General features: G+C 35.9%; 3 protein-coding genes and 2 long non-coding RNA genes across 5 annotated transcripts; 3 read left to right on the forward strand and 2 right to left on the reverse strand.

The window, feature by feature from the left end:
- The first annotated feature begins 3,373 nt into the window (after positions 1 to 3,373).
- LOC110690991 (rac-like GTP-binding protein ARAC7) lies at positions 3,374 to 6,627 on the forward strand. The gene is made up of 8 exons (XM_021867918.1): positions 3,374 to 3,911; positions 4,261 to 4,348; positions 4,478 to 4,587; positions 5,086 to 5,149; positions 5,263 to 5,324; positions 5,430 to 5,495; positions 5,590 to 5,696; positions 6,298 to 6,627. The coding sequence occupies exons 1-8, from the start codon at positions 3,813 to 3,815 to the stop codon at positions 6,326 to 6,328; spliced, it is 627 nt and encodes a 208-aa protein (XP_021723610.1). The 5' UTR covers positions 3,374 to 3,812; the 3' UTR covers positions 6,329 to 6,627.
- Positions 6,628 to 9,885: 3,258 nt separating this feature from the next.
- On the forward strand, positions 9,886 to 12,158 carry LOC110691089 (peroxisomal fatty acid beta-oxidation multifunctional protein AIM1-like). The gene is made up of 7 exons (XM_021868022.1): positions 9,886 to 9,891; positions 10,684 to 10,765; positions 10,854 to 10,909; positions 10,994 to 11,299; positions 11,380 to 11,466; positions 11,557 to 11,731; positions 11,846 to 12,158. The coding sequence occupies exons 1-7, from the start codon at positions 9,886 to 9,888 to the stop codon at positions 12,013 to 12,015; spliced, it is 882 nt and encodes a 293-aa protein (XP_021723714.1). The 3' UTR covers positions 12,016 to 12,158.
- Positions 12,159 to 12,444: 286 nt separating this feature from the next.
- On the reverse strand, positions 12,445 to 14,969 carry LOC110690992. The gene is made up of 3 exons (XR_002505187.1): positions 14,804 to 14,969; positions 14,198 to 14,287; positions 12,445 to 12,832 (listed from the first exon to the last, which is right to left on the reverse strand). It is a non-coding gene; the product is annotated as an uncharacterized LOC110690992 (long non-coding RNA).
- A 991-nt stretch (positions 14,970 to 15,960) lies between these two features.
- On the forward strand, positions 15,961 to 19,569 carry LOC110690993 (cyclin-dependent kinase F-1-like). The gene is made up of 2 exons (XM_021867919.1): positions 15,961 to 16,773; positions 18,350 to 19,569. The coding sequence occupies exons 1-2, from the start codon at positions 16,282 to 16,284 to the stop codon at positions 19,295 to 19,297; spliced, it is 1,440 nt and encodes a 479-aa protein (XP_021723611.1). The 5' UTR covers positions 15,961 to 16,281; the 3' UTR covers positions 19,298 to 19,569.
- A 4,725-nt stretch (positions 19,570 to 24,294) lies between these two features.
- Positions 24,295 to 25,699, reverse strand: LOC110691114. The gene is made up of 3 exons (XR_002505201.1): positions 25,444 to 25,699; positions 25,157 to 25,209; positions 24,295 to 24,471 (listed from the first exon to the last, which is right to left on the reverse strand). It is a non-coding gene; the product is annotated as an uncharacterized LOC110691114 (long non-coding RNA).
- Between the last annotated feature and the right edge of the window lie 147 nt (positions 25,700 to 25,846).

Here is a 25,846-nt window from a genome sequence, read left to right on the forward strand (position 1 = left end):
AAAATACATTTAGATCAAGTTGTTGGTTCTACAATATCTAGCCATTTGTCTGCAACTTGATTAGCATTCCTCCCTTCATGCTTGAGTTGGACTTGCTGCAACCCCCGCGAGCAGCTTCCTGCAATTATAAATCATAGCAGTCAGTCTGGAGTTGAACTGCTGTGAGTCTTGTATTTCCTGCATAGCCTTAATTTCAACAGTCAATTCAAGTCCTAGACGAAACCTAGAAGTTACTTTACCTTACTTCTGCAGCATCTCAGCACCAAAATGCTTATTTTTATATTTGTATCAAAATTTTGACTATTGATTTGTACAAAATCTAAAACAAACTTCTTTAAATATAACATTGCCAATAATAACTACTTCCTCCGTTCTGTTAATATTGCAACAAGGAGGAAATTACGCATCCCGAAACACATTTTGTATGCTAAATATCTATAATTGTGTAAGAGTAAAAATTATAAAAAGTTGATTTTGTGAAAGTATTATATGAGACGAATCCAACAAGATCCCACTTGACTATATTTTGCTTAACGTATAACTCATATTATATGGTCAAACAAGAGTGATGAATAGTGCAAAAAGTCCATTGTTGCGATATTAATAGAACGGAGGAAGTATTACATATATATATTTAATTATTTTCTTTCACATATATACTCCTATCATATTTTTTTTTAACAATACATTTCATACTTATTTTTTTTGAAAAAATATATTTCATACTTTTTAATACTGAGTTATACTTTTTTTTATAAAATTTATTTTCGTTTAAGTTATTTGAAAACCGTGCATTGCACGGGGTTTAATCTAGTTAGCTCAAAAGGTGAACTAGGTGGAACGCCAAAAAAATTCTCCGTATATTATTACTCGTATTTTGTATCTTATTGGTATAATACATGACAAAATCACACGTAAATCCATATAAATCATTTATTTTTATTTTTTAATTTTAGCTTCTTATATGTACCCCTAAAGGCTATGTAGGTCTATATATAGCCTTCAAAATAATTGTAAAGTTTTTCTTGTTACTTTTTGATGTTTGTTGTACAACATTTGGTTTCGCAAGTACAATATTTGGTTTTAAATTAAAGGAACAATACTCCCATTAAACAAAACAAATAGTCAAATACAGCAGTGGGTTATGATGGATTAAAAATAAATACGAGTAAGGAGTAAATAGAAGTATTCTTCACAAAAAAAAAAAAAAAGTGAATAAAAGTAAAATGAGACTTTTATGTATGGATTTTTGTTTTTTTTTTTGTGAAATTATACTTTCGTTTGAAGACGAGAGTACTATAAAAGTTAGCTATTTCACCAAAAGTTAATTATTGTATAAATGGCTAATCCTGGTAATTTGAGAATGAAGTGATGGTTCTTTATTTCAAAAAAAAAAAAAAAAAAAAAAAAGAATGAAGTCATGGTTCTCATAAATTTGACAAAATCGACTCGGCCTAAACCAAAATAAAACTAGATTATCCTAAATGAACTTTGTCGTGCTGAAAAAGGGCTTGAAGCCTAGAATTGAGATAGACCTAGCTAACCCAACTCAAAATAACTTAACCAAAATCAAATGTAGTTAATACATACCAATTTCATATGATAAATCAATTTCAATATACCCAAGGTTCAACCCAAAATCAACCCAAAGTCTCTTCACTCAAATCAACCCGATTTGATTGCATCAGACATGTATCCAATCCAAACCGCAATTTCTATAGTACTCCTGGAGTATCGTGAGCATGGTACTCCAGGGGGGGTCAAATACTGGCTTTTTAATTAAAAAAAATCTTTGTTCTATTTTTGTTCTTCTGCTTTTCCTTTTGTCTTACTTATTTTTCAAAAAATTTCAATAATCACTCTATTATTAAGAAATTTTGTTGAATTGAAGAGCTAATTGTTCAAATTACCAAAATCAGAAAAAATAAAACCCTAAAAATCAATTGAGTGTTTTATATTTATGAGAATCTGTTAAAATTTGAACAACAATTTGAATGAAGATGATTTTATTTAAAGAAGAGAAAAAGAATCGAACAAATTTATGAGAATTTTCAGAAGAGATTTTACGTAGAAGTTAATTTACTTGAAAACTGATTGAGCTCATTTTAAGAGGGATATTAACGTATTGTTCTGTAAAAATAACATACATTTGAAAATAACAAAAAGTTGAAGCAAAATAACAAAAAGTTCAAGTAAGATAACACAATAATCTGTTAGCAAAATAACAAATGATTTCAGTGAAATAACACAAGTTTCGTGTGAAATAACACAAATTTATAGTAAAATAACACGGGCTGAGGTTTCCCCAAAATAACACTAGAATTTATCAAAATAACACATGGTTTACGTAAAGTAACACAATATTTTAGCAAAGTAATATAAGGTTATTTTAGCAAACAACAACACAAGATTTGCGTAAAATAACATAATATTTTAGCAGAACTACATAGTATTTAATTAGTAAAATAACATAAAGTTTTCATAAAATAACACAACGTTTTGGCAAATTCAAAAATAACATAGATTCGATTGAATCAAATCAAATTAACATATTTAGTTCAAATTAGCAGTATCATTTTCAATTAATTAAACTAAAAACAAAACAAATTAAATATACTTACTTTGTTTTGCTCATTCTTGTTCATAATTGTCGTTTCTTTATATTTTTCATGAATATAAACCATATTTTAGGTAGTGAAATTGATTTTCAGCTTTAATTGAGCAATTTTGTGCTTGTTTGAGTGGTTAAAATAATAATCAAAAGAAATTTTGTGGTTTTGTTGAGAAGAATGAAGGATTTGATGATGCTAAAATGGTGGGTTGGGAAATTAGAGAGAGAAAAGATGGGGAGAGAGAAAGTGGAGAGAGAAATGAAATTGAAATTTTGCTTATTTTAGGTTTATATATTGATTTATATATTCTCAGAGCTTTTTATGTTATTTTGTTTTAAAGATGTATTATTTCATTTAATATGTTGGAGTACCATGAGAATAATACTCCAGTAGTACCTAATACTAATTGATCCAAACAATTCCATTAAAATCTCTGTTTCTACACAATTACTTATAGAATTGGCAAAACAAAATAACAAATCAAATTAAAATTGGGATAAAGAAAAGGAGGCGATCCGAGTACCAGCATGACAAGGTAAGTGCTTGCATTAGAAGCTAGCCAACTACTAACATTCTCGATACTCCAAATCCGAAGGAAAATTGAATTGGAAAGTAGACAGACAGTTGGATCCCAACCTCCCTAACTCAACCGTGAGAGACATTGTGCCGTTGTACTAAGTGGGTCCTTTACTACAAAGCCACCTACTCTTTAATTTTTTTAATATTTTTTTAAATTAAAATTTTCATCTTATCTCCCTTTCAAAAAAAAAAATTCTGTTGGATTTTGAAATTTATTGAGAGGGATGAAAAAGTTTGTAAATTTTCCAGTTTACCAAGAATTGAACACACACCCTCCTTTGACTCCTTGCATTGCACACGTTCTTTCTCTCTCCTAATTTTCTTATTAATAATAATTGAAATCCCAAAAAATTAAAATAAAAACAAAAAACAGTTCTTTTCTTTATTTATTTTGTGCCTCATTTATTACCCAAAAACAGTTCTTTTCTTTATTTTCACTCTTTTAAAGCAAGAAAGTTCTATAAAAATCGAACCTTTTTCAAATAAAAACCATATTTGATGCTTCTTTAGTACTCAAACTTCTGGGTATTTTTCATATAAATTGAACTACTGTTGAAAATTTTAACCTCTACCCTCTCACTAATTATTATTGATTTTTCTCCCAAATAAACTTTTACAAAAATGAGTGCTTCAAAGTTTATTAAATGTGTTACTGTAGGAGATGGAGCTGTTGGAAAAACATGTATGCTCATTTGTTATACCAGTAACAAATTTCCTACTGTAAGTTTTTCTAATTTTCTTACCTAAAGATTCTTACTTTCTTGCATTGTTTGTGTATTTGCTTGAATTTGAGCTATTTTCTTGTCATTTATGTTAATGGGTATTTAAATTTACTATCTTTTATTTGCATTTTGTGTTCAAATAAGCTGATTCTATGGTTTAATTTTCAATTCCTCAAAAACCTATTTCAAAATTAAATTGAACAAAATGCTTGGTTGATAATTTTTTGATTATAAAATGAATATTATTGATTGGGATTTTGAGTTTGATATCGCTTCATTCACTTGGGATATGTTACCTTAAAGTTCACTCTTTATGCTAATTAATGATACTTTTCCTTTTCTGGCAGGATTACATTCCTACTGTATTTGATAATTTTAGTGCTAATGTGGCTGTTGATGGAAGCATTGTCAACTTGGGACTTTGGGATACTGCTGGTATAACAAATTAACAACTACCTATGTCCCTTTTTGTTTGTTCTATTTGACTTTTTACGGTCTCTAAAACACGTCTTTTTTTTACTGTTGCGTGTTTGAGAATTGATGTTATATGCTTGAGAATTTCAGGTCAAGAAGATTATAGCAGGTTAAGGCCATTGAGTTACAGGGGTGCAGACATATTTGTGCTGGCATTTTCTTTGATCAGCAGGGCAAGTTATGAAAATGTCCTAAAGAAGGTACTTATTGATTTTCTGATGAAATGTGGGTAAAAATTGTTTTTTAATAATGTTTATTGTATGATTATATCATTAAATTAACATCATGTTTAACAAAAGTTGGGACCTTTTCTTTCTGACTCAAAGCTGAGCCTACATGCACTCAGCACTTTACTGTCTGTTACAAATTAGAAATTCATTAATGTTCAAGGACCTAATTATCATGATTGTTTATTAATTCTATGCCTTAAAATATCCCTTAATTATTGACACCCTTCAAAAATTGATGAGATTGCATGATTTTTATTTTCCCTGATACAAATTCATAACTTAGTTTTGTGTACATTCATGAACCTAATAATCTTGATTGTATAATACTTGTTGATAAGATTATTGACAATTTGACACCCTCCAAAAATTGATGAGATTGCATGATTATTGTTGTCCTTGATACAAATTCATAGCTTGATTTTGTGTACATTGATGCTTATGATTGTGCATTGTTTCAAAATCTTTCAGTGGATGCCTGAACTTCGTAGATTCGCACCCAATGTTCCAATTGTACTTGTTGGAACAAAACTAGGTAATTATACGGCCTTATTCGAACCAATGCATTTGCAAGAACTATAATGATTTGCTATATATGTGTTCTGTAATAATGATTGAAATTGTAATTTGTTTTGTACTATCTCTCAGATCTTAGGGATGAAAGAGGGTATTCTGATCCTACTGGATCAAATATCATAACTCCTGCTCAAGTATGTTATGTTCCTTTGCTTAATGCTGTCTCCTTTTTATATTACAATCTATAATATGCGCACGGAAACTACGAGTAGAAGGCTAATGAACATGTAATTATACAGGGAGAAGAGTTACGGAAGCAAATTGGTGCTGCAGCTTATATAGAGTGCAGCTCTAAAACTCAGCAGGTAAATTACACCGGTTTGTGGACTTATAGCACAATACCTTGCAAAGTATTATGAATATAATGAATTTTAACCAAATTTCTAATTTCTTATATAGAATGTCAAAGCTGTTTTTGATACTGCTATCAAAGTTGTTCTTCAACCTCCAAGGAGGAAAGAAGCTCCTAGGAAGAAGAAGTACAAGAAGTCTGGGTGTTCGTTCGTGTAAGTATTCTAAGGGATGCCTTTGGTTCTTATATTATGCTAGTTGAATCATTTTGGATGTTGCAATTATTCTAGCAAATAGGATATATAAATTTGCACAAGTTTCTTAAAGGAAAATTCATTGTGTTGAGTATATATGATTCTAATGTGGAAGTTTGTTGTTCAATGCTTCAATCTGTCTTGCTCGGAATATTCAGAAAGATAGATATTTGTCACGAATTATACTTTTTTCTCTTACTGTACGAATATAAGATTAGCACCAATCATGTCTACAGAAGGAAAAATAAGTTCGAGTAAGGTCTTTTACAAGTTCAGTTAAGGGTTTTTTAAGTGAAAGTCTTAATTTTGAAACAGAACTTCTGAAGTGCTTGATTGAAAAATGCAATTTGAAAACACTAGTGAAATCTTAGATGAAGTTAAAGATGTTACACAGATTTAGTTGGGATGGCAAATTACCAGTAGAGGAGTTAGCAGAATTGAGTTTATGATAGCAATCAAGTATTGTGAAAGAATATTACTTTCATCTGCAAGTCAAAAAGTGCCATTAAAGGAATTTGATATTTATGTTGTTTTTTTTTTTTTTTTTTTTTTAAAAATGCAGTGGAATTATGTGTGGAGGTTGTGCTGCCTAGTTGGCGCGTTTGGATTAGGAAGAGGAGGTTCACCTCCTACTCTTTTTGGACGAGCAATGCCATGTTGCTGAATTCAACCCCAAACTAAGGCAGCAGCTGGTATGTGCACTATATAATGTGGATGTGGGGTTTGATGTTGCGCGATCTGATGTATGTATGTATGTGTTATCTTATGCGGAATTATAAACTGCAAAGTACTGAGGGAATTGTTCATTCTCTCTTGGATATTTTGCCCTATTTCACTCATTTTTAGCATCTTCTTAGTTGTTATGTTATGTAAAAGCATATTCTGATTGCAAGTTTCAGGGGTTTAGTATTTTAGTGTATTATTTCTACCAAAAAATATTTGGTCATGAGTTCATAAGCGTATTATGTAGTTTGATTAATTTTCTTTACCCCTTTATTCTAAGATCACCTCGGGTATGTCTCTTTGCACGCAAATTATCGGTCTGACCACTGATGTATCTACTGGTAAAAGAAAAACTAATGGTAAATTAAGTCTTGCAGATTTTGATGACTAATTTTGAAGTGATTTCCTCTGTTTTGACATCAATTTTTCAAGTGTGCATCACTTTCATTGTTCATAAGTCTGCATAAATCACAAAAACAGAAAGTGTGTTCCTGAGAGTGACATGAATTTGCAAAGCCACTCATGTAAACGAAAAGGAACCTCACAAATCTTCTTTTTTTTTTTTTTTTACATAATTTTACTTTCATGGGTGTGCTAACATGTATCATACATCCAGGGTAGTGCTGTCAAATTTCAAACCGAAACCGTTTAACTGCCCGAAACCGACCGACCCAAATGAGAACCGAACCGATTAAAAACCGATTTTGTAAAACCGACCCGAACCGTATTTAAGTAAACTCGAAACCGAACCGATCCGAATAATGTCAAACCGTATAAGAACCGGACCCGTTAACAAACCGAACCAGTTCTAAACCGAACCGAAAAAGAACCGAACCGTTTCTAACCCGAAACCGTTTTCAACCCGAAACCGTTTGAACCGAGGTAAAAACCGTTTACACCAAACCGTTAACAAACTGCAACCCGTTTGCACCGAACCGTTTATAAACCGAACCACTTACAAACCGAATCATCTATAAATCAAACTGTAATTTCGACGTCACAATAACTCATCAAATCATGATTATGACACATCAATTAGTTGATTGAATAAGAATCAGCTAATAATGTGATAGTAAAACAATAATAATTCATTAATACACTAAACTTTTATAATCTACGTTAATTCGTAATAAACTAGTAAGATCGGTATGACTAAACTTGAAATAACATGATATGTATTTTTGAAATAGATGAGAATTTGTATATAATATAATGCCTAATGCCTAAATATGAAGTGATGAAGTTTCGGCTTGATATAAAACTTGTTAACCAACAAAAGGTTAGCAAGTACTATGAAACTTCAAACCAAAATCATTTAACTGCCCGAATCCAAACGACCCGATTAAAAACCGACTTTTTGAAATAAAAAACCGTTCCGAACCATAATTTAGTAAACGTGAAATGGAACTGATCCGAATAACGTTAAATCGTATAAAAGGCAAACCCGTTAACAAACCGAACCAAAATAAAACTGAACCGAAAAAGAACCGAACCGTTTCTAACTCGAAACCGTTTCCAACCCAAAACTGTTTGAACCGGTATAAAAACCGTTTACACCGAGCCGTTAACAAACTGCAACCCGACTGTACCGAACCGTTTACTTCCCTAACCGTTTACAACCCAAACCGAATTAAAACCGCTCAAGAATAAACCGAAGCCGAATCGAACCGATAACTATTTAAACCGAACTGAAACCGACCCGCGAGACACTTAAACCGATTTCAAACCGACCCGATTTAATACCGAACCGATTTCAAACCGAACCGAATCCGAACTGTCAAACCGTTTTCACAGTGCTAATCCAGGGTGTAAGTGTGTAACTATTTTGCATTACAAAATATCCCCCTAGCTTTGGTATACCTCGTGCATATTTTACTCGTAGTAAATACACTCAATGCTGTACCCTTCTAGGATTAAGATTAATATCGAGTGTGAGTAGTTGATACACTCGGGTATATGTAATAACTTTGCATAGTGAGAATAATTGTCCGCGGTCCTTGTACTTACCAATTAATCATGGTCACTGATCATATGAATGTGTGCCTTTAATCAATCCCATAAATCTGATCTGACTTCTGATTTCTGATTTTTGACCATTGTTGAAGAGATATGTCCTTACCTTAGTTTAATTTATTACTCATAATGCTATTCAATGCCATATACAATAGGGACAATGTGGTCTACCAAACTACAGTGCATGTAGGGCATATATTTCTACATGAAAATGAAGTTTCATCTCATGGCAAAGGCATTCAATGCCCATATACTCACCTGCTGACTGATAATATACATACTTTCGCACATGCTAACACTAGTACTTACATTTACAAGAACTAGCATATATTAATATCCCGAATGTGCTCTAAAATGTGAAATCCGAAAAAAAAAATGTGACATATTAAGTAATTAAAAACTTAAAGAACAATTATAAGAAAAAAGAATACGAGACACAAGTTTTACGTGGTTCGGTCAATGTGACCTACTCCACGGGCGGGGACGATCATCCAATTCTTTCACTATAGTAACGATGTTGTGACTATTACAAGACACATCAATTAGGAGTAATAAAGGCAGACAAAACATATTACCCGTCCATTATGTTGCACCATAAATTTAACCTCGCCAATGATAAAACTAGTTGTTATACCTTTATCTAAACTCTTGACTTGTTTGTATGCTCTTGACGATCATCTTGACGTACCAAGTATTTGATGAGGCATAATAATATTGTTGACTCCTCTAAAACCTTTATTAAGCTTTCCCTTTTGTTTTCTTATTGTTGTAGGCTGTGTAGGAAGATCACTCAAACCAATCAAACATATTTTCTTTCTTGCATTATCGTACTTGTTGTAGCCTTCTTGCAACTTCCGCTTTGTATTCTCCAACTTGTTGCAATATGAAGAGGAATCAGGTTTAGGTGGTGATGATGACAAAGGTTGTACACTCGACTCTTTTCGACCACGTTGTGCTAATCTTGGCGGCGATGAGGACTGATGTGGTAACTCTTGATGACGATGAACGCTTATGTCGTCGTCTACCCCTTTCAAATGTTTGAGGAGAACTTTCATCTCTTTGCCCTTTCCATGACGACGTTGATGATGTCGTGATACATCTTGATGACCCAAACTAACAACATCGTCTATTCTTTGCTTCATTGAAACACTATCAAGAACATCCCATGTTTCCTCTAACCCATCCAACTTCCTTGACGTCTCTTCCCACATAGCGGCTAGGTCCATAGTCGTTTCTTCCATGGCTATCGATCTCACGTTAATTAGCGTTAAAATATATATGAAAAGAATCAAAGGAATAGTTTTCTCTCCAAGACTTCTCACTAATTAATTTGTATGATTTATTATAATGTGAATAATGAGTAAATAGTTTAAGGAGTATTTATAACAACAGCAAAATATAATTTGTTCATGTAATGACGGTTTTGTAATAACAGATTTTAGGAAACTAAAATAATATCTCATGCTAGATTGTTTAGGATATAATCATTGATATGCGGCATTATGCACTACCGAGTACCGACCTAAGTGTAAGCTAACATCTAATAATTTCTTTTTTATTTAAAAAAAATCATTTTTTTTTTTTTATAAATAAAATTAGACTAAACTATATTTGGAAAATAAAAGAATTAATAAGGAAGGTTAATCCATAAGTATTATCAAGGATATCATATGGAAAATCAAATACATCAATGGGAGGAAGAATTGATGAAAGCGTGTTGAGGACTTAAAGAAATAAAAGTTACAGTAGATTACTTTGGATAAGTAACCAATTATTTTGAGTATTTTTTTTTAAGAAAATAAAATTAATTCTTTACTGGTCAACTAATAAATGTATGATTAAGATTTTATACAAAATACTATGTACTAAAAGTTGATCATGGATACAAATTCATTGTAGCGGGCATCCATTAATTACATTATGGTAGCAATGATGGAAGTAACCTAAGTAAAATGTTAATTACATCATGATTCTATTGGAAATGATGGAAGTAACCTAAGTAAAATGTTTTAATATTACTCATCATATTATTGCAATCTCATTGTAAAGATTTTTAAGCTCACCGCAACCATGATATTAGCCTAGATCGCGTCAATTGCAAACTAGCTGCCCACAAAAGTGGTATGCTAGATAAGTCTTGGTACATACCCGATATGTGTTCGTGTATGGTAATCCTTCACATATTACTTATGATATTCAGTTTTGTATGCAGGGATGTCATGCACGAATTTCATCTACAAAAGTACAACTTGTAATGCCAGAGCTACTATTTGGACTAATTCCGGGTCTTGGAGGTAACTCATACTCATAAATACATTTGTTTCACAATTGCATACTCCTGTAATTTTTTTATAAATACATTTTCGACATTTAAATATATAGGGACACAACGTCTTCCCAGGCTTATTGGTCTAATAAAGGCAATAGAATTGATATTTGTAAGTCTTTTTTTACTCTACAAACATATAAAATGTCCTGCGTGCAAATTAACATATTTGTATAAATTTATCAACTTTTTTAAGTTATCAAAACCAATAGCATCTGAGGAAGGAGTGGAGCTTGGCCTTATTGATGCTGTAGTGCCCTCTGAAGAGTTGCTAAAGGTATCGCAAATGTGGGCTTTAGACATTGCAGAAGGCCGCAAACCTTTGGTACGCTGCCTCCACATGACTGACAAGCTTGGTTCTCTCACTGAAGTTCGCGAAATATTGATGGTTGCGAGACAAAAGGCTACACAACATATTGCTAGGAATATGCCTCAGTACCAAGCCTGTCTAGATGTTATTGAGGAGGGTATTATACATGGAGGTTACGCTGGGATCTTAAAGGTATTTGGACTTGATTTTTTCTATTGATTTTGAATGATTTTACAATAAAATACGACTTGAGATCATTTTTTCTATTGCAGGAAGAAAAAGTTTTCAAAGAACTACTTTTATCTGAAACTTCCAAAGGCTTACTGCATATTTTTTTGGCTCAAAATCTGACATCAAAGGTACTAAATTGAATTTCTCATTGGTTGTAGCTTTTCCTTCACTGAAGTTATTTTAAAGTCACGGTTTTTTTGCTGTATGGATTATAATAGATATCAGGGGTTCGCGATGCAGGACTGAAACCACGACGTATGAAGAAAGTTGCTGTTATTGGAGGAGGCTTAATGGGTTCAAGCATTGCAACTGCCCTACTGTTGAGCAATATACATGTTGTTCTGAATGAATCTAATGCTGAATTCCTTGCCAAGGGAATACAATCCATCCAAGGTAGTTTGGATGATCATAAAGCTCTCAATTTCTCCCACTAGACGTTTGAGAATTTAATTCAGAATTCATATGAAAAGCTTCATCGAATCTTAACCAGTGATTGGCCTGTGGCAGGTAACATCAGAGATTTAGTGACAAAAGGGAAGTTAATAAACGAAAAGGCAAAGAAAGCACTTTCATTGCTCAAAGGCGAATTGGACTACACAGAATTTAGAGATGTTGATATGGTCATTGAGGTTAGTTGTCTCAAACTCTTTACATTCACAAGGCTGATAGTACTATAATTAAATGCTCCGGAAATGTTAACATATCTTGCAACTTCTTATGAAGCTTAATTCATGTAATATTGTAATCTCATGAATCTAGCATCCATTGCTAAGAGGGTTCAAAACTGTGTGATCTTTCAGGCTGTTGTCGGTGATGTTTCTCTGAAACAAACAATATTTAGTCAGCTTGAGAAAGCATGCCCTTCAATTTGTATTCTAGCTACAAACACATCGACTACTGACCTCAATATAATTGGAGAAAAGGCCAATTCTCAGGAGCGCATTGTTGGTGTGCATTTTTTCAGGTTTGTTTAATTCTTTAACATTTCTATTCAGCAGCAAGATGATTGTGCAGTTCAACTGATCTTCATCTTCAAATCTTAAAGTGCAGTCTGACTGACAGTCCTATGTACATGACGCCTTTACTAGAAATAGCGAGGACTAATAAGACATCAGCACAAGTTATTCATGATCTCATCGCATTTGCAAGAGCAATAAGAAAAGTGCCTATAGTCGTTGGTACCTGTACTGGATATGCGGTGAACAGAACTTTCTTCCCGTACTTTCAGAGTGCTGATCTTTTGGCAAACTTGGGAGTTGACATTTTCAGGATCGACAGAGTTGTTACCGACTTTGGACTGCCTATGGGCCCTTTCCAGTAATCTTTTCCACCTTGTTACCGTATTTGGCACCAAAACTTGTTAACTTTAGTCTTCAGTGAATCCATTTTGGCTTAAGCTATGGTAATTGAACACTTGTGTTATTTTCAGGCTTCAGGATTTAACAGGATATGGAAATGCACTTGCAATAGCAAAGGAATTTCAAGCTGCCTTCCCTGATCACAGTTTCAGGTCACCATTAGTTGAACTTCTAGTAAAAAATGGTCGAAATGGTAAGCAACAAATCACTCATTACCGTAGCTAAAAACTCTAAAAATTACTATAAGGCATTAGAGACTAGGTTATTATGTGACTACAGCATGCCTTAAAGGTTAAAGAACAATATACTTAGTATATAACAGCAATTATTAAACTGGCATGACTCAGAGAATACATGGTGATAAGCTTACCAGAATAGACATTATGCATTTTGCTTGCTTGTTTAAACGCCTTCATCCCATAAGTGGGGTCGGCTACATAAACTAACATAAGGACTTCCCAGGAGGTAACCCATCCTAGTACTACGCTCTTACTAAATTTATGACTTAATATGATAATAGGTAAAATAAATGGAAAAGGATACTACACATATGAGAAAGGGAGCAAGCCACAACCAGATCCCTTTGTGCTACCCATCATTGAAGAATCTAGAAGAATGACAAATATTATGCCAAGTGAAAAGGTAAACATTGAGGTGACAAACTACAAGCAAACAGGAAACTCATACAAAAATTTTAGTAAATCTTTGTTCTTCTTTCTATATATGCAGCCTATATCTGTAACAGACCAAGACATTTTGGGAATGATACTATTTCCAGTGGTAAATGAGGCTTGCCGCGTACTAGAAGACAGAGTTGTGGTTCGAGCATCTGATCTAGATGTAGCTTCTGTTCTTGGGATGAATTTTCCATCATATCGGTTGGTCTATCTATTAATTGATTCACCCTGAAGTCTTTTCTAGTTCATGAGAGTAGTGACACATTTTAAAGGTTAATTACTGAAGTATGATTCTTTCAGGGGCGGTATTGTTTTCTGGGCAGATGCTGTTGGACCAAACCATATATATAATAGACTCAAGAAATGGTCAAACCTTTATGGCAGTTTTTTCAAACCATCACAGTTCTTGGAGAAAAGGGTTGCCAAAGGCTTGTTACTGGTTAGTGGTTAGAGCATTATCTTAATTCACTGATTACTTTCTGTAATCATGTCAACTATGTGTTGTGATAACATCATCATCATCATCTCAACTTGTTCTATAAATCATGAGAACTGATGCATGAACAATTGAGAAAAGTTTATCACGTTACTAAACATGGCAAAACTGTAAATAAAGCAAAAACTTTTTATTTATGGTAATGCCACCTGATAAACGAATTTTGTTTTGGGCTCCCTCCAAACAATTTTGAAGAAAAACATACGTACATTCATCAGAAAATAAAACAATAAAACGCATTGGATTAAGTTTTCCAAATTAACAAAAACATATCATAGAAGTAATAGTATTCTTGATCATTTGTGAATTGAATGAAAAGAAGACAAACCTTTCATTAATGACTATTTTTTTTGTTGCAGAGTTCATCTACTTCATCATCAGCTTCAAGATCACACTTGTAGATGGGGAATCAATGGATCTGCAACACCAATTAAACATAGAAAATGAATAAATTGTACAAGTCAACTTTCAAGTATTACTGTTTGGAACTTTGGACCAGTAGTACAGTAAATCAAAATCATGTATCATGAAACTATATCAAGTAAATAAATAAAATTTTAATTTCTCACTAATTTCAAATGGGATAGAAGAATCAATCAAATTCTAATTTCTCACTAAAAGGTAAACTGAGTAGTTAGTTGTACATAATCAGAATCATAAATTCAGATATTGCAGGTTCAAGAATTAAAGGTTATAGCTTTTAATTAAGAGGAAGCAAATTAAAATTGCAGATAGAAACCCTTAATCTGAAATAGTAAGAGTTCGATTCCATTGAACTGGTGCAACTGAAAACTAAAGCAACAAATTGAGAAAATACAGAAATTGAACAAAAGATGAGAATGGTAAGAGATGAAAACAATACAAAAAAAAATTAAAAATTAAAAAAAATTACATTTTAGTTTTAATTTTAATTTAGAGAAAACAAAGATCTGACCTCTGGTAGTCTGGTAAGAGTTTAAGACTAGCAGTGAACTAGTGATGTTGGGTGTTCAAAAGATTTTTTTCATTCCTCATCTGTCAATTCATCCAATTTTACCCAATTTATGTCAATCCTCAATTTTCATACCCAAAATAGTCAATCCTCAATTCCTCGTATTAATTCGGTTTGGGATTTTGCAAACCGCACCACACCTTATTATTATTAAGTCCAAACCAAATTACATAAGGGTTTGTTCACATTTACTTCATTTCACTTCAGTTATGTTCAATTCAGCTCCTAATTTCTCTCTCATAAAATATTCAGTTCAGTTCAGCTCCAATCAGTTCACTTCAATTCAGTTCAATTCAATAAATGTGAACAGACCCTAAGTTTCCAAAAATAAAAACCAAATTGTACCACAATTTTTGGGGTCTAGTCATCTAGTGCCTGTTTTTGTCCTTATATATGGGAGTGGTAGGGTTGAACATCAGAGTTGGATTATAATTTAGATAATGGCCTATATTGTAGTATGGTTTTCGGTTTTTCAAATCGTAAAATCGAAACCAAACTGTAAAAACACGATATTTTTATTTCTAAAATCGCACCAAATCATTTAAAAAATTATAAAAAAAAAAAACCGAATTTAAGAGATGTTTTCCTAACTTTTCACCATATCACTCCAAAATAATACCCACTTTACTTAATATTACAAATATACACACTAATTTTTTATAACGCAATATTGAAAGGAGTTTATATTATAATTGCACTTTTCATTTTTTAATTTTGTATTATCCCAACTCTTTATCTATTTTTGAAAATAATATAGTCTTCAATAAGTTCACTAACTTTTAGCTAGACACTTTATGGAATTACTCGGTTAGTGTTATAAGGGTTACTCCGTTACGGACATAGAGCTTACTATGTTGTCAATGTTTTAGGGGTTCCTTGTTATTTCAAGTTACTAAAAAATTATAATAAGGGTTTACCATTTCTATATAATAGAGGTTGCTTCATTTTTTTACCAGTGACCATACGGTGTTGCAGCGTACGGAAAACACTAGCATAAGTTCCACTATTTTCCTTTTTAAAAAAACTTCCTATATTGTATTTATTTTAATATTTTACTATGTGATATATATATATCCCGGGTACACTCTAATTACTTTTTTTTAGAACACATTAAATTCTAATAATAGTTTAAATTGTGGTTACATTTGGTTTTAAACCGTATTAGTTTCACCGTTAAAGAGAGTGTTGTCTAATTGTAATTTTAATTTTCACCAAAAATAAAAGAAATGATGTGGAAATTAAATTAAAGCTACTCTTGAAAAAAAAAAAAAACTTGCAAAACCCAATCAGCTCCTCTTCGGCTCTTCCAGTCCCCTCTGTCTGTATCTCCTCCTCAAAATAAACAATCTCCATTGTTAATATTGCTCATACCTTCATCAAATCAATAATTCAAAAAAAAAAAAAACAATCTTTTTACAAAAATGGAATCACCCACATCATCAAAAAGCTGGAGCATTTACGGAAGAAAAGAAATCAGCGCAAAATACGAAATCAAAGAGAGAATCGGCTCCGGCGCATACTCCGACGTATACCGCGCACTCCGTCGATCGGACGGCTGTACTGTCGCCTTGAAAGAGATCCATGATTATCAGAGCTCTTTTCGTGAAATCGAGGCCCTTCAAACCCTTCAAAATTGCCCCAACGTCGTCGTTTTACACGAGTATTTTTGGAGGGAAGATGAAGATGCTGTTCTTGTATTGGAGTATTTGAGGACTGATTTAGCTTCTGTTATTAAAGAGGGTAAGAAGAATTCGACGGCTGGGATTTCATCTGGGGAGATTAAGCGATGGATGGTTCAGATTTTACATGGGGTTGATGCTTGTCATCGGAATTCTATTGTTCATCGTGATCTTAAACCGGCTAATTTGTTGATTTCTGATGATGGGGTTTTGAAATTGGCTGATTTTGGTCAGGTAATTTTTTATTTTTAAATGTTGTTTCAGATTGCAATTTGTGGGTATTTCTGATTTTGATTAGTAATGTGTATAAAATTTTAGTGTTTAGATTGAGAAGTTTGTTGAAATTTGGATTTTTATAGTATTTTTGTTGCTAATTATTTGAATTTTGGATGAGTTTTATACATGGGCAATTCTTGCTTTTAGATGTTTCTGTTTGAAATGTATAGGGTTAGATTGCACTGTAGGGATGTTTCGAATGTTGAATAGTGATATTAGATTGCATTGCATTGTGTGGATGTTTCGAGTTTTGATTAGTGATGTGCAGTGGCTATTATTATTTAGGTTCTTTTCGTTTCAATAAGGAAAGAAAACTAGGCGGACAACTTGAATTATCCTTTTGAGTGTAACTCAGGAACTGGTAAACAGTGAGAGTGAAACCCGGGAATACGAATATATGATGGAAACTACACTTTGTGTAGTGTTTTAATGGTTGTAGATGAGTGATCATTTGGGTCATCATACAAATTTATCAGCTCTATGTTGGGAATCGGATACCCTAATGTTTGGATGATTTTGGTATATTCTAAAAAGGATTTGAACTTTTGAGTTTGCTTTTGGTGCATTTCTGATTTTTGGGTTTGTTATTGATAGTTATAATATTAAGCCTTTGAATTGGACATCTAATAACCTTATATATGGAAGGATTTTGCATTGAAATTAGGTGGTTTTGGAAAGTGAATGTGTTTGTTAAGTAACGTTCTGGTTTTGTACTTGGTATTTGCAAGCATTTCTTATGATCATTATTATATTGTGAGATATTAAGAATAATTTATAGTTTTCATCGTTGATATGAGATGGATATCTGTTATGTGTATGTTTAAATGCCTTCAGATTTTAGATTAGTGGTAAATAGTGCGACTCTGGTGTACACAGATTGTTCTGTTTTGTTCTGACAGTCTAACTTCTGCTCTGATTGATTGAATTTGATCAGCTGAGATTTGGAGTGTTCCCAGCATCGTTGTTCGGATATCTCTTGCTTTTCTTGGTTTGGCCTTTATGCTTGTGCATGAGATGTCATTTGGGTGCTGAGATGTAGTCTTGACTCTTGAATCTTGAAGATTTTTTTTTGGATTTTGATACTTTAATGAGTTGGTATTAGCTTGGCTAGTTAATTGTAGGTCCCTTTTAGCTTTAGGAATTTGAGTGGTTGTTTGGTAACATAGGAGTAGCTTACACCTCTCATTCTCTCAAGATATTGCAATTATAAAGTGAACTAGTTGACCAACCTCCCCAATTTTGTGGAAATTACGACTTCTCTTGATGTGTTTTTGTTAACCACACATACGCCTGAGGTCCGAGGAAGCTGGATCTCCTGTATAATTTTTGTAAACTGAACGACCACTTTGTTCTCTGATTATTGTATGATGGATTCTCTGTTCCAAATATTCCAATATGGAGTATCAAGTTCCATTCCCTTTTACTCACCCCGAAAAAAATAAATTTGCAGATTACGGAAGGCTGATATTTTTCATATCATCTTGGATTGTAACATGAATCTGCCACTCATTGTGTTCCTTACTGTTGTATTCAGGCAAGAATCCTCCTAGAGCCAGGTTTTGTTGCATCTGCGGAAGACTTGCAATCGCAGCACGATGAGCGAGATGCTAGTGCTCAAGGTCACCCATCTACATTCCAACAGCCTGAAGTTATCATGAATGATTTAAGTAAGCAGGCTTGTGCTAATCAAGAGCAAGGTAATCCAAGCAGAGAAGACTTCTTCAGAAACTTAGTTATGCTAAAGGCTAAAGCTGCTGCTACAGATGACACAGACAAGGATTCAAACACCCTGGATGGAGATAATTCCTGTCTTGCCACTTGCACTATGAGTGAAATAGAAGATGATCTGCTCAAGGGCTCGAATACGTATGAACCCGAGGCAGGTGAGGAGGACAATTATGGTCCTCTAACTTCATGTGTTGGGACTCGGTGGTTTAGAGCTCCAGAGTTGCTCTATGGTTCGATAAATTATGGAGTGGAGATTGACCTCTGGTCATTAGGGTGCATTTTTGCAGAGCTTTTCAGCTTAGAGCCCCTCTTTCCTGGAACCTCAGATATAGATCAGCTCTCTAGAATTTTTAACGTCTTGGGCAACTTAACGGAGGAGACCTTTCCTGGTTGTTCAAACCTTCCTGATTATAAAATGATTTCATTCAATAAAATAGAAAAACCCCTTGGGTTAGAAACGTGCTTGCCAAATCGTTCACCTGATGAAATCCTTATAGTTAAGAAGCTTCTGTGCTTTAATCCTGCCAGTAGAGCTACTGCAATGGAGCTGTTACAAGACAAGTACCTCACAGAGGATCCTCTTCCTGTTCCAATTTCCGAACTTAGAGTTCCATTGACTAGATGTTCCCCCGATGAGGATTCCCCTGGCAATTGGAATGACTACAGGGAAACAGGTTCAGACTCAGATTTTGATGAATTTGGTGGCGTAAATGTGACCAAAACCGATGCTGGTTTCTCTGTTCGCTTTGATTGAGAAGAGTTGCAGATTTCAGGACCATGTATTCTTCTAGAGTACATGTCTTTCAATTTTGAATTATGAGCAGCATCCTACATAATATTCTTGGATGTCATATTGACGTATTATGTCATCTATTGGCATTAGTCTTTAGAGTATGTTATTTTCTCTAATGACATGTGATGGCCTGTTTTCGTGATTGTATTCCTTGTATTCTTTTTCTGTATACTCTTAACTTATTGTTATTAAGCCGATTAAGGTGATGCAAATGGCAAAAATAAGTGAGCCAAGGCCTCTCTAAGTGTACACATTCCCAAACCTTATTTCTGTACCTTCTTATTGGGATTTTTAACCAAATATTGTGGTACTATACTACTTGGTACTATACGAGATATATGAGCAGTACTTGTATAATACCAGTATACCACATAGTACTTGTGCTAGTATAATATACCAAGAAAAATCTACTGCTCATAATATATCTCGTATAATACCAAGTAGTACAAGTTGTTTATAACTAATATATAGTTAACATCATATAACTAATATATAAAGCTAAACTTTTAGCCAGGTCACGAGACAACGACACTTGGCGTTCTAACTTTTCGCCAAACTTTATAAAAAGATTTAGTTGACAACTTGGTATAAGATAAAATTTATGTTTTTTTTTTCTTTTTTGAAAACAAATTTATGGTAATTTGATATTGGGTAGATTTTTAGGAAAGTATACATATGATGGTTCTTATATTTTTTTGAATAAATATTGAGTAGAATTTTATATTGTTTAGGTTATCTTGTGTATGCTATAAATATTGGTGAATATTAGCTGTTTCGGATGAAAACAATGGGACCCTGCCGAAGGTTCGATGAAGTGGACGAAGACTGGTCCGGTCCAATGGATGCTGGGCCGAAGGTTTCCTGCACAGCGAACACACGTAAACTGGCCTCGGGGGTGGATCCGAGGAAGACCCCTCCGATGGCGAAGTCAAGCAGTGTATTTAGAGAGGAAGCTATGCAAGAGGTTTAATGCTTGAGGCTTTTGTGTATATGTCATAAATGGATGAATTGAAGGCTTATATACCTTTGCCTATGAGGAGAGGAGAGTAATTGGGCCCTTAAATAGTCATGGGCTGACCATAGCAATTCGGACCAAAGGACTTCTGGCTGACTTGGCTGGATTGGAAGCTCGGGCCTTGACCTTGGAATATTGGATCATTTAATGACCAGGCCCAATGAGATAATTGGACCCAAATAAATGACTAGGCCCAATTAGATAAATTGGACCCAAACAACTTGCCCCCCAGACCCGATTTGGAAGGATGATGGGTCGGGTTTGAATCCAATAAGAAATGGAGGGAAGTAAATGATTTAATTAAATCAAAAGATTTAAATTTTTAAACAGTTATTAATTAAATAATTGTAATTTGGATAATTAACAGGAAGTGGAGTGGATAGTGGGCGGTTAATCAAGAGAGAGAGTGTTTAACGGTTAATTAAGGAGGCATTTAAGAGAAATTTGAACTTTTCGACCTTTGGGATTCTCCTTCCTGGAATTATAAGGTCTGATTTGCATTTTCGCCTCATTTCTTCACCAAATTATACTCGAATTCTCGCATAAACCCACTTTCGCTTTGAATCTTTAGCGCAATACCTCCGAATCAGAGCTCGACACTCAAATTCGTCACTCCCACTGGCTTGACCGGCGCATTTCGGCCTATTTGGAGGTAAATTTCTTCGAGTCCCTTTGATTTTCTTACTTAATTTTTTGAGAGAATTCTTCTTCTCCCTTCTTTCCTTCTTTGCATTTGGTTATGGCTCGAGAAAGGAGGCGTCAAGCAGGTCGACGGGGTCAGGTTAGGGATCCCCGTGACCGCGCCGACGTTTGGAACGGGGAACGAGTCAGGGAAGACCTGGAAAGGGGGATTCCGGCCGTTCCTTTAAACGCCGCGCCGCCTCAGCAGGACGCCGGGGCCGGCGAGGCAGAGCAGCCTGAGCAGAGAGAACGGGCTGGGCAGGCCGAAGATTTGCCCCCTGTGCTCTGGGACCTGCTTCCTGGGCATGCTGAATGGCAGGACGCCGAGGCCCAGGACGCCATGGTGAGAAATACCCCATACTCGTGGTGGGTTCGGCATGCCGAAACCTACCGGTTCGCCGAGCAAATTGAGTTGCACTACGGCATTTTAGAGGAGGACGGGCATTGGTGCCGAATGCCCTCGCCGACTGACAGGATTCACCATCCCCCTCCTGGATATATAGGGGTGTACACTCGACAACTACAGTACGGGCTTCGGTTCCCTTTGGATCCCTTCGTCAGGGATATTTTAATAAAGTACAGGATCTCCCTGTGCTAATTAACACCCGTTAGCATTCAGCGGGTGATGACTTATCTCTGGGTGTGTCGGTTTTTTGCTGTTGAGCCGAATTTGCACTGCTTCCGAAAGATGCATCATCTAGTGCAAAACCTTCAGAGCATATACGGCCAACATGGGTCTTCAGGCTGGTGGCGAATAGAGAGCCGCCCCTAATATCTGACTATGTGGCCGAACGATTCATCGGACAAGGATTGGAGAGGTCAATGGGTCTGGGTGAGAGTTCCCGCTGATTCGGAGCATCCCTATTTTTTTGGGGCTCCCCGATACCTCTCCAGGCTTGATCCGAACATGCAGGATTTGGGCCCTGAGGACCCTGATGCCGCTCGTCACCCCAGCTACGAGCAAATGAGCTTCTTCGGGAAGCAGAATAACCCTGGGGGAGTTGGCCGAATGAGATTTCTCCCTGCCAGATGGCTCCCAGATAACCATTACGTCTTCCAAGAGAAGATGTTGGCAGTTGTCGGCCTCAGCCGAAAGTACAGGGATGGTAAGTATGTTCAGCTGGGGCCGAGGACTTTGACTTGTTTAATTTTTTGTTTATCTTTGATGCTTATTCCCTTAGTCTAACCTTCGTCTGTTCTTTTCAGAGCTGAGCGAAGCTACTTCGGGGATTGACTATAACCGGCTTGGGGTGAACGCTGAACGAGTCATTTTAGACCGGGCTCTGGCAATCACAGCCCCGAAGGACCGTCCGCTGCATCTGCACGAAATGGGCCTTCAGATCGAAGCTGCCGCCGACTACACTAAGCAGAAGCCTTGGTGGGAGAAGCGAGATCCCTTCCGGCCTTTATTACCTGAGGAAGCACAGGCCGCTCAGACAGCTTCTGATGTGTCCCAAGCAATCGACTCCCTGGAAGGAGGTGTTGGGACATCTTGTGCTACTGAGAGGGATATCCTTGCATCTGGAGCTCAGCCGAGGGTTCCGATAAGTTCCTGACTTGCTCGTGTTTTTTTTTTTTTTTTACTCACACTTTGCTGCCCCCCCTTTCTGCAGTCTGAGGAAGGGAGCGAAAGAAGAGAAGGGAAAGCGCCTGCTCGTTCTGAGGATCCATCTTCGTCAGAATCTGAAGAAAAGGACGAGCAACCCTTAGCAAAGAGGAGGAGGAGGTTAGCCGTGCTGGGGCCTCGTCAGTTTCAGACGGGGATGAGGCCTACCGGGGGGATCCTCATACGGGAGCCTGATGAAGGTAGACGCTCGCCGAGGGCTCCCCCTCCGCCGGAAGCTCCGCGTCCTCAAACCCCCCCTCCACCTCCCGAAACTCAAGAGATGGAGGTGGACCAAAGAACTCCTGATCCGAAGGGGGGGTTCAGGGACGCCCTGCTGAAGATTCTGAGAAGCCAATTGCTAAAGGCTTCTCAGATGATATTGATAGGGAGGTTGACGCTCTTCTTCGTCAACCTGATCTGGCGGAGGAAGCAGAGGAGGTCGTCGTTGCTGACCCTGGTGGAGACCAGCTGGGCTCCGCCGAAGGGGAAGGTCATGCTGAGCCCGAGAAGGTTCAGGAGGTTCCGTCTTCTTCCTTCCCGTCCTTCCAGACGCTGAACTCTGGAGATTTGGGTTTCTCGGCCCCCCGCATCACAGTCTCAGAACCTGTTTGGGAACGCATTTGGGGCCAGAACCGTGAGGGGGCTACAGGTTACTTCGGCGACCTATCTGGTATGTCAGAAGTAGACCGAGCAAGGGTGTGGTCGCTGAAGGCCACGGCTGGGGTGGGAGAATCCAGCCGAAGGGTCCCTGACCCCGCAAGAGAAAACCAGCGTTTGCTGATGCAGGTACTTAACCATTTAGCTGTTTTGCTTTGCTTTTATTCATCTCTTCTCCTCCTTTCTGGCTCTTTCTTTTTTATTATTTTATTTATTTTAACTGATGTGCCCTTGCAAACAGGTTGTGCACAATCAGACTCTTACTGTAGAGCATATTGACACCCTCCAAGACAAGTTGGAGCATGCCTGGGAGGATGCGAAGATTGCCCGGGAGGAGGCGAAGCTTGCTGAGCTGAAACAGCAGGCTGCTGAAGAGAAGCAGCAGCAGGGCGAAGAGTATGAAAAGAGGGCTGCTGAAGCCATTCAAACCTTCTGCTCTGCTATGGAGAAGGAATTTTTTCCCCCACTGATAGAAGGGGAGAAATTCCTTCAAGAGCACATGGGGGTGGACATCTCCAAATTCAAGGCTGCCATCGAGAGCCGAATCCAAGAGGGAGCTGCTGCACAAGCCGAAGTGCAACAGAAGTTGGAAGCTCTTGAGGCCAGCAGAATGGCTACTGAAGAGGCTCAACAGGCTAGGGATACTCGCCTTTCTGCTGCCCAAGCTGCTGCTAAGAGCCAGGACCAGAAGCTGAAGGAGTTGGAAGATCAGCTGAAGGTTAAGGGAGATGAGCTGACCCAGGCCAAGGCCGAGACTTCTAACATCCAGCTGGAGCTTAATGAGCAGAAGACTTCTTCCTCCAAACTCTCAGAAGAGTTAGAAAAATCTAAAAAGGATTTGGAGGAAAGTCGAAAGAGGTTGGCTGACGCTGAAGCCTTGCTCCAAGTCCGCCTCTATTGTAACACCCCCAAATTACTCTCTAATATTTACAATAATAATAATCCAACTTTAGGGAGTAACATGGGAGTATTACCGCCACGTGATTACGTAAGGCTTAACAGAGATTTGCAACGGAAGAAAATACTTGTCATTTAATAATAATAATGATAATAGTTCAAGAAATTTCTGAAGTAACTAAAACATTGATACTATGTCTACTAAATTTAACTAGGTGATCACCACCCATTGTCCCCAATGCAGCATTTAATTCACGTCTTCTGATCGCCATCACCTATCTACTCATCATTAATGATAAGTAGGGCCAAGCCAAAACAAAAGAGAAATACACATTAGCCAAAATGCTAAGTACATACAAATGCTAAACATGTAAAATCAATTTAGTTCATTAAACATGCTTTCAAAAGTTTCGACTTTAATCAATCACAATTGATTCAAACCACTCGTGAATATAAATTCTCATATTAAAATATATCATTTTCTGAAATCAATAATTTTCCAAAAATAGTCTAAGACAAAGCATGGATAGATCCAATCCTCATTTCACAAATCATTTTTCCACCTAAGTGTGCACACCCCCCAAGCTAGTAACTCCTTACATAGTGCTATCAAGGGGAAAGACTAGGTCATACATAGTCCATAGTCTTCAATTTTATCTCCACATAGTGGGAGTCATAAAAATCCAATATATATCTTTGATAAATCAACCTTCCAATTCCCATGTATGGGATTTCAACAACATTTGCTCTTTAAAATGAATTTGAATTCAAGTATGTGTATAAACAACTTTTAGAACATTGAAATTATTTCCAAAGATCAAACATTAAAACATTTCACAATATTCATTTCATTTCATAAACATTCATAAATCCTTGTTCAACATTCAAACATATTTCATCATTCAAAACACAATACACATTTGTATAAAATAACATATTTAAAGATCTAGCCACGAGTACGTACCTTGATCTTTTGCAACAAACACAAATTTCTTAATCTCAAACTTGCAATTCCCCCTACAAGGAACCAATAATCCTAAATAAAAAACTCTTCAACCCATGAACATTAAACCATTAAATAACGACCCTAGACTAGTCGTGCATGAACAATTATATTGACTCTTTACAACTATTCACCTAGATTTACTACCATGAATTATCTCCTAAATAAACATTATATGGAGTAATAAAATCATATATAAAACCTTATAATAATAAATTGAAAATAAATATTAGTTTTAGAATACTAACCGCAAAACAACCTAAAGTAGAAAGGTTCACGTTGAAAAGGAGGAGTCAGATCTTGAAGAGGCCATATCTCATAGTATATAACTCCAAATTGGGTGATTCTTGAGCCTAAACTCAAGTATTTTTTGAGAAGAACAACTTTGTCACAAATATCAAAATTCTAAAAATGAACATAAGTGGCTGAAAAATGGCCTGGAACATATACGGGATGAAGAACTACGAAAATGGGAGGAAGAGAGAAGAAAGAAGGATGGAGCTTTGAGGGCAAGAGACTTTTGGCTTAAAATGGCTGAACTTTGGATCCTATTTATAGAGTTTGAGAGCCCTATTGACATTATGTATGATGTCAACAACTTGGAGATCAAGGAAGTTTATGAGGTCAAGTTATTGACATCATGTATGATGT

The sequence above is a fragment of the Chenopodium quinoa genome, unplaced genomic scaffold (assembly GCF_001683475.1).
Source record: "Chenopodium quinoa cultivar QQ74 unplaced genomic scaffold, ASM168347v1, whole genome shotgun sequence".
In the NCBI taxonomy this organism is placed as follows: domain Eukaryota; kingdom Viridiplantae; phylum Streptophyta; class Magnoliopsida; order Caryophyllales; family Amaranthaceae; genus Chenopodium; species Chenopodium quinoa.

Excerpts from the sequence above, each read along its gene's own strand:
- LOC110690991 (XM_021867918.1), top strand. The coding sequence starts at position 3,813 with ATGAGTGCTTCAAAGTTTATTAAATGTGTTACTGTAGGAGATGGAGCT. Across the intron at positions 3,912-4,260 it reads CCAGTAACAAATTTCCTACT|GATTACATTCCTACTGTATT; the intron begins GTAAGTTTTTCT and ends CTTTTCTGGCAG. Across the intron at positions 5,697-6,297 it reads AAGTCTGGGTGTTCGTTCGT|TGGAATTATGTGTGGAGGTT; the intron begins GTAAGTATTCTA and ends TTAAAAATGCAG.
- LOC110691089 (XM_021868022.1), top strand. Across the intron at positions 10,766-10,853 it reads ACTAATTCCGGGTCTTGGAG|GGACACAACGTCTTCCCAGG; the intron begins GTAACTCATACT and ends TTAAATATATAG. Across the intron at positions 11,732-11,845 it reads GGGAATACAATCCATCCAAG|GTAACATCAGAGATTTAGTG; the intron begins GTAGTTTGGATG and ends GGCCTGTGGCAG.
- LOC110690993 (XM_021867919.1), top strand. The coding sequence starts at position 16,282 with ATGGAATCACCCACATCATCAAAAAGCTGGAGCATTTACGGAAGAAAA. Across the intron at positions 16,774-18,349 it reads AATTGGCTGATTTTGGTCAG|GCAAGAATCCTCCTAGAGCC; the intron begins GTAATTTTTTAT and ends TGTTGTATTCAG.